General features: G+C 42.7%; 1 protein-coding gene across 1 annotated transcript in view; it reads right to left on the reverse strand.

Moving 5' to 3' along the window:
* LOC106592553 (zinc finger protein 385A) overlaps nucleotides 1-16,367 on the reverse strand; it is a 322,502-nt gene that overhangs the window by 156,087 nt on the left and 150,048 nt on the right. The window contains exon 2 of the mRNA XM_045696335.1: nucleotides 9,100-9,248. Coding sequence (XP_045552291.1) covers nucleotides 9,100-9,248 — 149 coding nt within the window. The remainder of the gene's footprint in view (nucleotides 1-9,099; nucleotides 9,249-16,367) is intronic.

The raw sequence follows: 16,367 nt of genomic DNA on the forward strand, positions 1-16,367 counted from the left end.
TACTGTTGTGCTATAATGGGCTATATGTACTGTTGTGCTATAATGGGCTATATGTACTGTTGTGCTATAATGGGCTATATGTACTGTTGTGCTATAATGGGTATATGTACTGTTGTGCTATAATGGGCTGTATGTACTGTTGTGCTATAATGGCTATATGTACTGTTGTGCTATAATGGCCTATATGTACTGTTGTGCTATAATGGGCTATATGTACTGTTGTGCTATAATGGGCTATATGTACTGTTGTGCTATAATGGGCTATATGTACTGTTGTGCTATAATGGGCTATATGTACTGTTGTGCTATAATGGGCTATATGTACTGTTGTGCTATAATGGGCTGTATGTACTGTTGTGCTATAATGGCTATATGTACTGTTGTGCTATAATTGCCTATATGTACTGTTGTGCTATAATGGGCTATATGTACTGTTGTGCTATAAGGGCTATATGTACTGTTGTGCTATAATGGGCTGTATGTACTGTTGTGCTATAATGGGCTATATGTACTGTTGTGCTATAATGGCCTATATGTATGTACAGGCCAAGACGGACCCTTTCATATGCAACTAGAAGCCTCTATGGCAGTAGCAACAACACATGTATTGCACTGCCATAGACACAATGTAAAACCAAAACAGTTCAACAACTTCTAGACAACATTCTAGACCCCACAGACTCCCTTCCCAACGGTTCCAAATAAAATACCTGTTTATTACCTGTCCGAGCGAATCCTCGTCAATGTCACTGTCTGTCACTCAGCACTCCATTGTCTTTTAGTGCACACAATAGAGTAATCCGTTTCGTAATGGTCCCTAATATGTAGTTGGTAAGGTCAAGTTGTCCTCTCCAAGCCTCTGCAACATCACCATCTACTGGTCAGCAGCAGTTAAAACTACTCGACTCTGAAGTATGGAGGCGTCAATAGATCCCACTGGAAAAATATTGATATCCACCGTGCTAAATAGGAGCACTGGGAACTGAGAGTCAGCAGGGTGTTTCACAGTCCTGAACCACACGGAGCCAAACTGAACTGAGAGTCAGCAGGGTGTTTCACAGTCCTGAACCACACGGAGCCAAACTGAACTGAGAGTCAGCAGGGTGTTTCACAGTCCTGAGCCGCATGGAGCCAAACTGAACTGAGAGTCAGCAGGGTGTTTCACAGTCCTGAACCGCACGGAGCCAAACTGAACTGAGAGTCAACAGGGTGTTTCACAGTCCTGAACCGCACGGAGCCAAACTGAACTGAGAGTCAGCAGGGTGTTTCACAGTCCTGAACCGCACGGAGCCAAACTTAACTGAGAGTCAGCAGGGTGTTTCACAGTCCTGAACCGCACGGAGCCAAACTGAACTGAGAGTCAGCAGGGTGTTTCACAGTCCTGAACCGCACGGAGCCAAACTGAACTGAGAGTCAGCAGGGTGTTTCACAGTCCTGAACCACATGGAGCCAAACTGAACTGAGAGTTAGCAGGGTGTTTCACAGTCCTGAACCGCACGGAGCCAAACTGAACTGAGAGTCAGCAGGGTGTTTCACAGTCCTGAGCCGCACGGAGCCAAACTGAAATGAGCAGGCCTGTGAGATGTAAATATCTATGTTGCTATGCTATGTGCCAACACTCCACTATGTTGCTATGCTATGTGCCAACACTATACTATGTTGCTATGCTTTGTCACAACACTATGCTATGTTGCTATGCTATGTCCCAACACTCTACTATGTTGCTATGCTTTGTCACAACACTATGCTTTGTTGCTATGCTATGTCCCAACACTCTACTATGTTGCTATGCTTTGTCACAACACTATACTATGTTGCTATGCTATGTCCCACCACTATATTATGTTGCTATTCTATGTCCCAACACTATACTATGTTGCTATGCTATGTCCCAACACTATACTATGTTGCTATGCTTTGTCACAACACTATGCTATATTGCTATGCTATGTCCCAACACTATACTATGTTGCTATGCTATGTGCCAACACTATACTATGTTGCTATGCTATGTCCCAACACTATACTATGTTGCTATGCTTTGTCACAACACTATGCTATATTGCTATGCTTTGTCCCACCTCTATATTATGTTGCTATTCTATGCCCCAACACTATACTATGTTGCTATGCTATGTGCCAACCCTATACTATGTTGCTATGCTTTGTCACAACACTATGCTATATTGCTATGCTATGTCCCAACACTATACTATGTTGCTATGCTATGTGCCAACACTATACTATGTTGCTATGCTATGTGCCAACACTATACTATGTTGCTATGCTATGTCCCAACACTATACTATGTTGCTATGCTATGTGCCAACACTATACTATGTTGCTATGCTATGTGCCAACACTATACTATGTTGCTATGCTATGTGCCAACACTATACTATGTTGCTATGTCCCAACACTATACTATGTTGCTATGCTATGTGCCAACACTATACTATGTTGCTATGCTATGTGCCAACACTATACTATGTTGCTATGCTTTGTCACAACACTATGCTATGTTGCTATGCTATGTCCCAACACTCTACTATGTTGCTATGCTTTGTCACAACACTATGCTTTGTTGCTATGCTATGTCCCAACACTCTACTATGTTGCTATGCTTTGTCACAACACTATACTATGTTGCTATGCTATGTCCCACCACTATATTATGTTGCTATTCTATGTCCCAACACTATACTATGTTGCTATGCTATGTCCCAACACTATACTATGTTGCTATGCTTTGTCACAACACTATGCTATATTGCTATGCTATGTCCCAACACTATACTATGTTGCTATGCTATGTGCCAACACTATACTATGTTGCTATGCTATGTCCCAACACTATACTATGTTGCTATGCTTTGTCACAACACTATGCTATATTGCTATGCTTTGTCCCACCTCTATATTATGTTGCTATTCTATGCCCCAACACTATACTATGTTGCTATGCTATGTGCCAACACTATACTATGTTGCTATGCTTTGTCACAACACTATGCTATATTGCTATGCTATGTCCCAACACTATACTATGTTGCTATGCTATGTGCCAACACTATACTATGTTGCTATGCTATGTGCCAACACTATACTATGTTGCTATGCTATGTGCCAACACTATACTACGTTGCTATGTCCCAACACTATACTATGTTGCTATGCTATGTACCAACACTATACTATGTTGCTTTTCTATGTACCAACACTATACTATGTTGCTATGCTATATACCAACACTATACTATGTTGCTACGTCCCAACACTATACTATGTTGCTTTTCTATGTACCAACACTATACTATGTTGCTTTTCTATGTACCCTCACTATACTATGTTGCTATGCTATATACCAACACTATACTATGTTGCTACGTCCCAACACTGTACTATGTTGCTATTCTATGTGCCAACACTATATGATGTTGCTGTTTTGCAATCACAGACTGGAACATGTTCCGGTATTCTTCCGATGGCATTGAGGAGTACACCACATCAGTCACTGGCTTTATCAATAAGTGCATCGAGGACGTTGTCCCCCAGTGACTGTACGTACATACCCCTACCAGAAGCCATGGATTACAGGCTTCATTCGCACTGAGCTAAAGGGTAGAGCTGCCGCTTTCAAAGTGCAGGACTCTAACCCGGAGCTTATAAGAAATCCTGCTATGCCCTAGGACGAACCATCAAACAGGCAAAGCGTCAATACAGGGCTAAGATTGAATCATACTACACCGGCTCCGACACTCGTCTTATGTGGCAGTGCTTGCAAATTATTACAGACTACAAAGGGAAGCACAGCCGCGAGCTGCTTAGCGACACGAGCCTACCAGATGAGCTAAATCACTTCTATGCTCGCTTCGAGGCAAGCAACACTGAGGCATGCATGAGAGCATCAGCTGTTCCGGACGACTGTGTGATCACGCTCTCCGTAGCCGACATGAGTAAGACCTTTAAACAGGTCAACATTCACAAGGCTGCGGGGCCAGAAGGATTACCAGGACGTGTGCTCCGGGCATGTGCTGACCAACTGGCAGGTGTCTTCATTGACATTTTCATAATGTCGCTGATTGAGTCTGTAATACCAACATGTTGCAAGCAGACCACCATAGTCCCTGTGTCCAAGAACACAAAGGCAACCTGCCTAAATGACTACAGACCCGTAGCACTCACGTCCGAAGCCATGAAGTGCTTTGAAAGGCTGGTAATAACTCACATCAACACCATTATCCCAGAAACCCTAGACCCACTCCAATTTGCATACCGCCCAAACAGATCCACAGATGATGCAATCTCTATTGCACTCCCCACTGCCCTTTCCCACCTGGACAAAAGGAACACCTATGTGAGAATGCTATTCATTGACTACAGCTCAGCGTTCAACACCATAGTACCCTCAAAGGTCATCACTAAGCTTAGGATCCTGGGACTAAACACCTCCCTCTGCAACTGGATCCTGGACATCCTGACGGGCTTCCCCCAGGTGGTGAGGGTAGGTAGCAACACATCAGCCACGCTGACCCTCAACACTGGAGCACCCCAGGGGTGCGTGCTCAGTCCCCTCCTGTACTCCCTGCTCACCCACGACTGCATGGCCAGGCACGACTCCAACACCATCATTAAGTTTGCAGACGACACAACAGTGGTAGGCCTGATCACCGACAACGACGAGACAGCCTATAGGGAGGAGGTCAGAGACCTGGCCGGGTGGTGCCAGAATAACAACCTATCCCTCAACGTAACCAAGATTAAGGAGATAATTGTGGACAACAGGAAAAGGAGGACCGAGCACGCCCCCATTCTCATCGACGGGGCTGTAGTTTAGCGGGTTGAGAGCTTCACGTTCCTTGGTGTCCACATCACCAACAAACTAGAATGGTCCAAACACACCAAGACAGTCGTGAACAGGGCACGACAAAGCCTATTCCCCCTCAGGAAACTAAAAAGATTTGGCATGGGTCCTGAGATCCTATGTGCCAACACTATACTATGTTGCTATGTCCCCACACTATACTATGTTGCTATGCTATGTCCCAACACTATACTATGTTGCTATGCTATGTCCCAACGCTGTACTATGTTGCTTTGTTATCTGCTAACACTATACTATGTTGCTATGCTATGTCCCAACACTATACTATGTTGCTATGCTATGTCCCAACACTATACTATGGTGCTATTCTATGTCCCAACACTATACTATGTTGCTGTGCTATGTCCCAACACTATACTATGTTGCTATGCTACAGTATGTCCCGAGCCAGCTGGAGAGCCAAGTATACAGGTAGAGTTGACAAACAAACAGCTGGTGTGAGAGGGCCCTTATTACCCCACATAAAGTCCAGGGCCCAGGGTCTATTCACAAAGAGTCTCAGAGTACTGATACAGGATCAATTTAGCCTTTTAGATCATAATGAATATGATTATATTGACAGGGGGGAGCTGATCCTAGATCACTCCTACTCTGAAAAGCTCTATGAAAAAGGGCCACGATATGGGATGTGTTTAGTCTTTTAGATCATTATTAATATGATGTATTTATAAAAATCAGAGGTCTGCACTCGTACTCAGTTTGAGATGCTTTTTTAGTATGTTCCCAGACCAGTCTAGAACAATCCAGTTCTATTCATTCTGCTGAACAACAGAACACACTGTAATGTTTATAATGCATTTCCTAATCGGCCATCATGAGAATGCAATGCACAGCGATGTTGAATAATATGCTGAGTGTGATGAAATGCTAAATATCCTCCTAATCAAAATGATAGCCCATAACTTGCAGCCCGGAGTTGGAGAAGTATACCTTCTCTTTGAAATGCTTTAGCTGAGCTTGATTGAGTTTGTCTGGGGAACTGGAACCAATAGAATAGTCCCAGAAGTGTATACCCTGCCCACCTGGCACTCCACGCAGGCAAAAGGTAACGCTGATAGTAATTTAAAGATTTCAAGTAGTATTTGAACACAGGTCTGGCCTGAGGACACAGAGGCACAGGCAGCCCAATTCTTTTGACCAATCAGATCAGCTTTGAAAAAGAGCGTGTGATTGGTCAAAAGACCAAATAGTGGAAAAAAATATCAGAATTGGGCTGCCTCTGTAGATGCCACCTAGGATAGAATGTCACCTTTCCAACAAGTCAGTTCGTCAAATTTCTGCCCTGCTAGAACTGCTCCAGTCAACTGCAAGTTCTGTTATTGTGAAGTGGAAAAGTCTAGGAGCAACAACAGCTCAGCCGCGAAGTGGTAGGCCACACAAGCTCACAGAACGGGACCGTCAAATGCTGAAGTGCGTAAAAATCGTCTGTCCTCGGTTACAACACTCACTACCGAGTTCCAAACTGCCTCTGGAAGCAACGTCAGCACAATAACTGTTCGTTGGGAGCTTCATGAAATGGGTTTCCATGGCCGAACAGTCGCAAATAAGCCTTAGATCACCATGCGCAATACCAAGCCTTGGCCCGGAGTGGTGTAAAGTTCACTGCCATTTGATTCTGGAGCATTGAAAACGCATTCTCTGGCTTGATGAATCACGCTTCACCGTCTGGTAGTCCGGCGGACGAATCTGTGTTAGACGGATGCCAGGAGAATGCTCCCTGCCCCAATGCATAGTGCCAACTGTAAAGTTTGGTGGAGGTGGAATAATGGTCTGAGGCTTTTCATGGTTCGGGCTAGGCCCCTTAGTTCCAGTGAAGGGATATCTCAACGCTACAGCATACAATGACATTCTAGACTATTCTGTAATTCCAACTTTGTGGCAAAAGTTTGGGCATGACAATGCCCCCGTGCACAAAGCGAGGTCCACACAGAAAATGTTTGTTGAGATCGCTGTGGAAGAACTTGACTGGCCTGTACAGAGCCCTGACCTTAACCCCATTGAACACCTTTGGGATGAATTGGAACGCCGACTGCGAGCCAGGCCTAATCGCCTTATCTTGTGGCTGAATTGAAGCAAGTCCCTGCAGCAATGTTCCAACATCTAGTGGAAAGCCTTCCCAGAAGAGTGAAGGCTGTTATAGCAGCAAAGGGGGGGACCAACTCCATAATAATGCCCATGATTTTGGAATGAGATGTTCAGCAAGCAGGTGTCCACATACTTTTGGTCATGTTGTGTGTGTGTGTGTGTGTGTGTGTGTGTGTGTGTGTGTGTGTGTGTGTGTGTGTGTGTGTGTGTGTGTGTGTGTGTGTGTGTGTGTGTGTGTGTGTGTGTGTGTGTGTGTTGAAGTATAAGTACAGCACTATAAAGGAAGATGCTCTTCAGTCCAGTTAGTTTGAAAGATAGTTAACAGGGTAGTTTCCTGATCTTAAGGGATCTGGTAGTTCAGTGTGAGCCAGTAACTACAGCATAGTAAACTCAGCAAAAAAACAAATGTCCTCTCACTGTCAACTGCGTTTATTTTCAGAAAACTTAACATGTGTAAATATTTGTATGAACATAACAAGATGCAACAACTGAGACATAAACTGAACAAGTTCCACAGACATGTGACTAACATAAATTGAATGATGTGTCCCTTAACAAAAAGGGAGTCAAAATCAAAAGTAACAGTCAGTATCTGGTGTGGCCACCAGCTGCATTAAGTACTGCAGTGCATCTCCTCCTCATGGACTTCACCAGATTTTCCAGTTCTTGCTGTGAGATGTTACCCCACTTTTCCACCAAGGCACCTGCAAGTTCCCGTACATTTTTGGAGGGAATGGCCCTAGCCCTCACCCTCCGATCCAACAAGTCCCAGACGTGCTCAATGGGATTGAGATCCGGGCTCTTCGCTGGCCATGGCAGAACACTGACATTCCTGCCTTGCAGGAAATCACACACAGAACAAGCAGTATGGCTGGTGGCATTGTCACGCTGGAGGGTCATTTCAGGATGAGCCTGCAGGAAGGGTACCATATGAGGGAGGAGGATGTCTTCCCTATAACGCACAGCGTTGAGATTGCCAGTAATGACAACAAGCTCAGTCCGATGATGCTGTGACACACCGCCCCAGACCATGACGGACCCTCCACCTCCAAATCGATCCTGCTCCAGAGTACAGGCCTTGGTGTAACGCTCATTCCTTCGACGATAAACGTGAATACGACCATCACCCCTGGCGAGACAAAACCGCGACTCGTCAGTGAAGAGCAATTTTTGCCAGTCCTGTCTGGTCCAGCGACGGTGGGTTTGTGCCCATAGGTGACGTTGTTGCCGGTGATGTCTGGTGAGGACCTGCCTTACAACAGGCTTACAAGCCCTCAGTCCAGCCTCTCTCAGCCTATTGCGGACAGTCTGAGCACTGATGGAGGGATTGTGCGTTCCTGGTGTAACTCGTACAGTTGTTGTTGCCATCCTGTACCTGTCCCGCAGGTGTGATGTTCGGATGTACCGATCCTGTGCAGGTGTTGTTACACGTGGTCTGCCACTGTTAGGACGATCAGCTGTCCGTCTTGTCTCCCTGTAGCGCTGTCTTAGGCATCTCACAGTACGGACATTGCAATTTATTGCCCTGGCCACATTTGCAGTCCTCATGCCTCCTTGCAGCATGTCTAAAGCACGTTCACTCAGATGAGCAGGGACCCTGGGCAGCTTTCTTTTGGTGTTTTTCAGAGTCCGTAGAAAGGCCTCTTTAGTGTTCTAAGTTTTCATAACTGTGACCTTAATTGCCTACCGTCTGTAAGCTGTTAGTGTCTTAACGACCGTTCCACAGGTGCATGTTCATTAGTTGTTTATGGTTCATTGAACAAGCATGGGAAACAGTGTTTAAACCCTTTACAGTGAAGATCTGTGAAGTTATTTGGATTTTTACAAATTATCTTTTAAAGACAGGGTCCTGAAAAAGGGACGTTTCATTGTTTGCTGAGTTTACATCCATGTGTACATGTTGTCTTTTGAGTGTTGGTGTGGAGTGTGTGTGGTCTGTGTGTGTGGAGTGTGTGTGGTGTGTGTGTTTGTGCATGTGTATCTGCGTTAGTATCTGTGGGTATGTGTATGCTGTGTGTGTGTGTGTGTGTGTGTGTGTGTGTGTGTGTGTGTGTGTGTGTGTGTGTGTGTGTGTGTGTGTGTGTGTGTGTGTGTGTGTGTGTACTCATGATGTTGTATACAGTACTCACAGTGTTGAAGTTGTGAAACAGGCCCATGCTGTGTTGTGGTGGAGCTGTGTCCATGGGGAACTGGAGGAAGGGCTTCATATCCAGGTGTGGCTGGATCATAGTGGGGGTCCGCAGGAATGCAGGCACTGCCCCTGCACGGTTTAAACCTCCTACAGAGGGAGGGACATGGTCAAAATACACACACGGAATAGTACAGATCCATTCTCCCAAACATGGCAGGAATCTCCATCAACTGCAGCAAAGAAAATAGTGGGCTATAATAACTCACTCACTATCATAGAATAAGGGGAAACACACAGGCACACATTTGTGAATAACAGTCACATGTCACATTAGGGATTGTCCTCTAAAACCTTTCCAGTGGAAAAAGTGGGGAGAGAAATGAAGCCAGCATATCTTGAAAGGACAAGTCAGTGTTTCATTTGAAGGGGCTGCCAGTGTCAGGCAGTGGTTCTGAAACATCATTGTTTCTATCTCTCTCTCTGCACCTCTCTTAATCTGTCGACCCCCTATCTCTCGCTCATTCTCTGCCTCTCAATTCAAATCAATGGGCTTCATTGGCATGGGAAACATATGTTAAGATTGCCAAAGGAAGTGAAGTAGATAATATACAAAAGTGAAATAAACAAAAAAAATAATTAACAGTAAACATTACACTCACAGAATTTCCAAAGGAAAAAAGACATTACAAATGTCATATTATGTATATATACAGTGTTGTAATGATGTACAAATGGTTAAAGTACAAAAGGGAAAATAAATAAGCATAAATATGGGTTGTATTTACAATGGTGTTTGTTCTTCACTGGTTGACCTTTTCTTGTGGCAATAGGTCAGAAATCTTGCTGCTGTGATGGCACACAGTGGTATTTCACCCAATAGATATGGGAGTTTATGAAAATCTGGTTTGTTTTTTGAATTCTTTGTGAAGCTGTGTAATCTGAGGGAAATATGTGTCTCTAATATGGTCATACATTGGGCAGGAGGTTAAGAAGTGCAGCTCAGTTTCCACCTCATTTTGTGGGCAGTGTGCACATAGCCTGTCTTCTCTTGAGAGCCCGGTCTGCCTACGGCGGCCTTTCTCAATGACAAGGCTATGCTCACTGAGTCTGTACATAGTCAAAGCTTTTCTTAAGTTTGGGTCAGTCACACTGGTCAGGTATTCTGCCACTGTGTGCTCTCTGTTTAGGGCCAAACGGCATTCTAGTTTGCTCAGTTTTTTGTTCATTATTTCCGATGTGTCAAGAAATTATCTTTTTTGTTTTCTCATGATTTGGTTGGGTCTAATTGTTTTGCTGTTCTGGGGCTCTGTTCACAAACACAAACAGACCCCACAGAGCCCCAGGACCAGCTTGCTTAGCGGACTCTTCTCCAGGTTCATCTCTCTATAGGTGATGGCTTTGTTATGGAAGGTTTGGGAATCGCTTCCTTTTAGGTGGTTGTAGAATTTAACGACTCTTTTCTGGATTTTGATAATTAGCGGGTATCGGCCTAATTCTGCTCTGCATGCATTATTTGGTGTTCTGCATTGTACACGGAGGACGTTTTGCAGAATTCTGCATGCAGAGTCTCAATTTGGTGTTTGTCCCATTTTGTGAGTTCTTGGTTGGTGAGCAGTCCCCGACCTCACAATCATAAATGGTAATGAGTTCTATAAATGTTTCAAGTAATTTTAGCCAGTTCCTATTTGGTATGTCAAATTTGATGTTCCTTTTGATGGCATAGAATGCCCTTCTTGCCTTGTCTCTCAGATCGTTCACAGCTTTGTGGATGTTAGCTGTGGCTCAGATGTTTAGGCAAAGGTATATATCGTTTTTTGTGGGCTCTATGGCAATGGTGTCTAGATTAAATTTGTATTTGTGGTCCTGGCGACTTGACCTTTTTTGGAACACCATTACTTTGGTCTTACTGAGATTTACTGTCAGGTCCCAGGTCTGGCAGAATCTGTGCAGAAGATCTAGGTGCTGCTGTAGGCCCTCCTTGGTCGTGGACAGAAGCACCAGATCATCAGCAAACAGTAGACATTTGACTTCAGATTCTAGTAGGGTGAGGTCGGGTGCTGCAGACTGTTCTAGTGCCCTCGCCAATTCATTGATATACATGTTGAAGAGGGTGTGGCTTAAGCTGCATCCCTGTCTCACCCCATGGCCCTATGGGAAAAATGTGTGTATTTTTTGGCTATTTTAACCGCACGCTTGTTGTTTGTGTACATGGATTTTATAATGTCGTATTATTTCCCCCCAACACCACTTTCCATCAATTTGTATAGCAGACTCTAGCAGGCTTTTTTGAAAACAACAAAGCATGAGAAGTCTTTGCCTTTTTTTTGGTTTGTTTGTTTGTCAATTAGGGTGTGCAGGGTGAATACATGGTCTGTCGGACCGTGTATATGGTAAAATGCCAATTTGACATTTGCTCAGTACGTTGTTTTCACTGAGGAAATGTACAGAGTCTGCTGTTAATGATAATGCAGAGGATTTTCCCTTCCCTATCAAATCAAAACATTTCAAGCAGACAACCTAAGAAAATTAACAACAATGACAAATGGTTTGATGAAGAATGCAAAAAGCTAAGGAAGAAATTGAGAAACCTGTCCTACCAAAAATATAGAGACCCAGAAAACCTGAGCCTACACCTTCACTATAGTGAATCATTAAAACAATAAACATATACACTACGGAAAAAGAAGGACCAGCACGTCAGAAATCATCTCAATGTAGTTGACGAATCCATAGAATCTAACCACTTCCGGAAAATTGGAAAACACTAAACAAACAAAAACACAAAGGTATCTATCCAAAACGGTGATCAACCACTTCTCCAATTGTTGGGGCTCTATAACAAAGAACAAACAACAAAGACATATACATGATCAAATACAAATATTAGAATCAACTATTAAAGACTTCCAGATCCCACTGGATTCTCCAATTACCTTGAATAAACAACAGGACAAAATACAAACCTTGCAACCCAAAAAGGACTGCGGTGTTGATGCTATCCTAAATGAAATGATAAAATATACAGACCACGAATTTCAATTGGCTATACTTTAACTTTTTAACATTATCCTTACAGTGCCTTCGAAAAGCATTCAGACCCCTTGACTTTTTCCCCATTTTGTTACATTACAGCTTTCTTCTAAATCGTTTTTTCTCCTCATCAATCTACACACAATACCCCATAATGACAAAGCAAGAACAGGTTTTTAAGAAACATTTTCCTAATAAAAATATCACATTTACATAAGTATTCAGACCTTTTACTCAGTTCTTTGTTGAAGCACCTTAGGCAGCGATTACCAGTGGTGGAAAAAGTACCCAATTGTAATACTTGAGTAAATGTAAAGATACTTTAATAGAAAATTCCTCAAGTAAAAGTGAAAGTCATTCAGTAAAATAGTACTTGAGTAAAAGTTTAAAAGTTTTTGGTTTTAAATATACTTAAGTATCAAAAAGAAAACTAAGAGTATAAATCATTTAAAATCACTTATTTTAAGCAAACCAGATGGCACAATTGTGTTTTCTTTTTTTCTGATAACCAGCATCCCGGAGTCGCCTCTTCACTGTTGACATTGAGGCTAGTGTTTTGTGGGTAATATTTAATGAAGCTGCCAGTTGAGGACTTGTGAGGCATCCGTTTCGCAAACTAGACACTCTAATGTACTTGTCCTCGTGCTCAGTTGTGCCCTGGGGCCTACCACTCCTCTTTCTATTCTGGTTAGTTTGCGCTGGTTAGTTAGCTACCAGTTTGCGCTGTTCTGTGAAGGGCATAGGACACAGCGTTGTACGAGATATTCAGTTTCTTGGCAATTTCTCGCATGGAATAGCCTTAATTTCTCAGAACAAGAATAGACTGATGAGTTTCAGAAGAACGTTTTTTGTTTCTGGCAATTTTGAGCCTGTAATCGAACCCACAAATGCTGATGCTCCAGATACTCAACTAGTCTAAAAAAGGCAATTTTATTGCTTATTTAATCAGAACAACCGTTTTCAGCTGTGCTAACATAATTGCAAAAGGGTTTTCTAATGATCAATTAGCCTTTTAAAATGATAAACTTGGATTAGCTAACACAACGTGCCATTGGAACACAGGAGTGATGGTTGCTGATAATGGGCCTCTGTACGCCTATGTAGATATTCCATTAAAAAATCTGCGGTTTCCAGTTACAATAGTCATTTACAACATTAACGTCTACACTGTATTTCCGATCTATTTGGTGTTATTTTAATGGACAAAACAAGGACATTTCTAAGTGACCTCAAACTTTTGAACGGAAGTGGAACATCTTTGTAAGACAAAAATAATTGTGTTCCAAAAAAGGTCCAGTTGCCAGAACCACAAATACAAATTCCATCTAGAAACTGTTGCCCTAGAGCACACAAAAAAACGATATATACCTCAGAGCCACAGGTAACTTCCACAAAGCTGTGAATGATCTGAGTGACAAGGCAAGAAGGGCTTTCTGTGCCATCTAAAGGAACATCAAATTCGACCTACCAATTGGGTTCTGGCTAAAAATACTTGAATCAGTTATTTAAATAACCCATTGCCCTTCATGGTTGTGAGGTCTGGGGTCCGCTCACCAACCAAGAATTCACAAAATGTGAAAAAGACCAAATTGAGACTCTACATGCAGAATTCTGTAAAAATATCCTTAGTGTAAAACACCAAATAATGCATGCAGAGCAGTAATAGGCCGATACAAGCTAGTCATCAAAATACAGAAAAGAGCCGCTACAACCAACTAAAAGGAAGCGATTTCCAAACCTTCCATAACAAAGCCATCACCTACAGAGAGATGAACCTGGAGAAGAGTCCCCTAAGCAAGCTGGTCGTGGGGCTCTGTTCACAAACACAAACACACCCCACAGAGCCCCAGGACAGTAACACAATTTGACCCAACCAAACCATGAGAAAACAAAATGATGATTACTTGACACATTGGAAAGAATTAACCAAAAAACAGATCAAACTAGAATGCTATTTTGCCCGAAACAGAGAGTACACAGTGGCAGAATACCTGACCACTGTGACTGACCCAAACTTAAGGAAAGATTTGACTCTGTACAGACTCAGTGAGCATAGCTTTGCTATTGATAGAGGCAGACCTGGCTCTCAAGAGAAGACAGGCTATGTGAACACTGAGTGTAATGTAATGTTTACTGTTAAGTTTTTCATTGTTCATTTCACTTTTGTTTATTATCTATTTTACATGCTTTGGCAATGTAAACATATGTTTCCCATGCCAGTAAAGCCTTTAAATTTTATTTAATTAAGTGAGAGAAAGTGCCAAAGAGAAAGAAAGAGAGAGCGAGAGATTAGTGTAAAAGTGAGAGACAGTTGGGGCTCATTTGAAAAGTACTGTGAGACTTTGGGAATGTGCTGTCTCAGCCAAAGCCCAGCTCCTGCTTGCCTCTGCTCTGTGCTCCGTGTCCACCTGGGCGCTCGGTGCATCTGTAAACCCCAGGGCTGAGTTGCTGAGGCCTGCCTCATTGCCTCCCATTAGGCATGCGTGGCTGTTCTCTAACACACACACGGAACACAACAAACACACACCTGCGTGCATACGCACACACACTTAAAATCACTCAAGCACTCACATTCAGACAGTTTCTCGATGAGTTACTGGTGTTAGAGACACAATCAGTCTCTCTCTGGTGGTAGACACTGCTGGTGCTCCCATAATCATCCTCTTCACTGAGTCTCTCAGTGAGCACAACAACAGAGTTGTTTGTAATGAATGCCAGAATGAATGCCTAAACTTAACCTTAGAAATGTTAAGTTTATGGACAAACATCAAATTCTGAAGTGAGACTCTGAGAGCTTGTTGAGGGAATAGTGTCTATGCTAGGGCTGTTGTGGTGACCAAATTACCGCCACACCAACCGTCACCAGTCATGAAGGCAGTCAAATTCCACAGCAATTAGGCTTCTCCAAGCTCTTAAGCTGGTCATTAGTAGCCTACCAAACCTACTAACTGCCTCATGTTGTGCAACATTTCTATAGGCTATGGAATTGCGTGAGAAAACAGAGTGATGTCCTCTACTAAAAAGAAGAGGATTTCATTAGCTTTCTATAGGCTAGGCCTACTATATTTATTTCTCTATCCTAATATTAAGCACATTGCTTCTCTTTACAACAGGGGTATAGCCTACCTGTCTGGCATGACAATAAACCACGGGGAAAAACATCCTCCATTCGCTATTTAAGTGCATAGATGACATGTATTTTTTCCCGCTGCCCCTGTTTTGATACAGGCACAAGCATTTCGCTACACCTGCATTAACATCTGCTAACCATGTGTATGTGACAAATACCATTTGATTTGATTTTGATTTGATAATGGTCCAGTCTAAATCAAAACAAATGTCACACATATATGTTATAGTATATGTAAAGACAAGATTAAATCAAGAATAGTCTGATGGGTGACAATATTAGCCTATCACTTGGGAATTATATATTATCACTTGTGAATGATGCCCAGCATAAGAAACAATGCCTTTTTTGGGGACTTGTTGGAATCATAGTCGCACACCTCATGTAGCTTAGCCCATAGTCCTATATGTTTTAATAAGGTTAGTATCACACCTCATGTAGCCTAGCCCATAGTCCTATATGTTTAATAAGGTTAGTATCACACCTCATGTAGCCTAGCCCATAGTCCTATATGTGTAATAAGGTTAGTATCACACCTCATGTAGCCTAGCCCATAGTCCTATATGTTTAATAAGGTTAGTAGCACACCTCATGTAGCCTAGCCCATAGTCCTATATGTGTAATAAGGTTAGTATCACACCTCATGTAGCCTAGCCCATAGTCCTATATGTTTAATAAGGTTAGTATCACACCTCATGTAGCCTACCCCATAGTCCTATATGTTTAATAAGGTTAGTATCACACCTCATGTAGCCTAGCCCATAGTCCTATATGTTTTAATAAGGTTAGTAGCACACCTCATGTAGCCTAGCCCATAGTCCTATATGTTTAATAAGGTTAGTATCACACCTCATGTAGCCTAGCCCATAGTCCTATATGTTTAATAAGGTTAGTATCACACCTCGTGTAGCCTAGCCCATAGCCCTATATGTTTTAATAAGGTTAGTATCACACCTCATGTAGCCTAGCCCATAGGCCTATATGTTTTAAGGTTTGTATCACAGATAAAGTGGCAAAATAACTTTTTTAAATGAAGCACATTAATCCGCTTGACAAGGGGTGTAAAGCCTAACTGGCATATATGAGTTTGTTGTTAGGAGAAGATA

This window comes from Salmo salar, chromosome ssa15, assembly GCF_905237065.1.
Source record: "Salmo salar chromosome ssa15, Ssal_v3.1, whole genome shotgun sequence".
Lineage (NCBI taxonomy): Eukaryota > Metazoa > Chordata > Actinopteri > Salmoniformes > Salmonidae > Salmo > Salmo salar.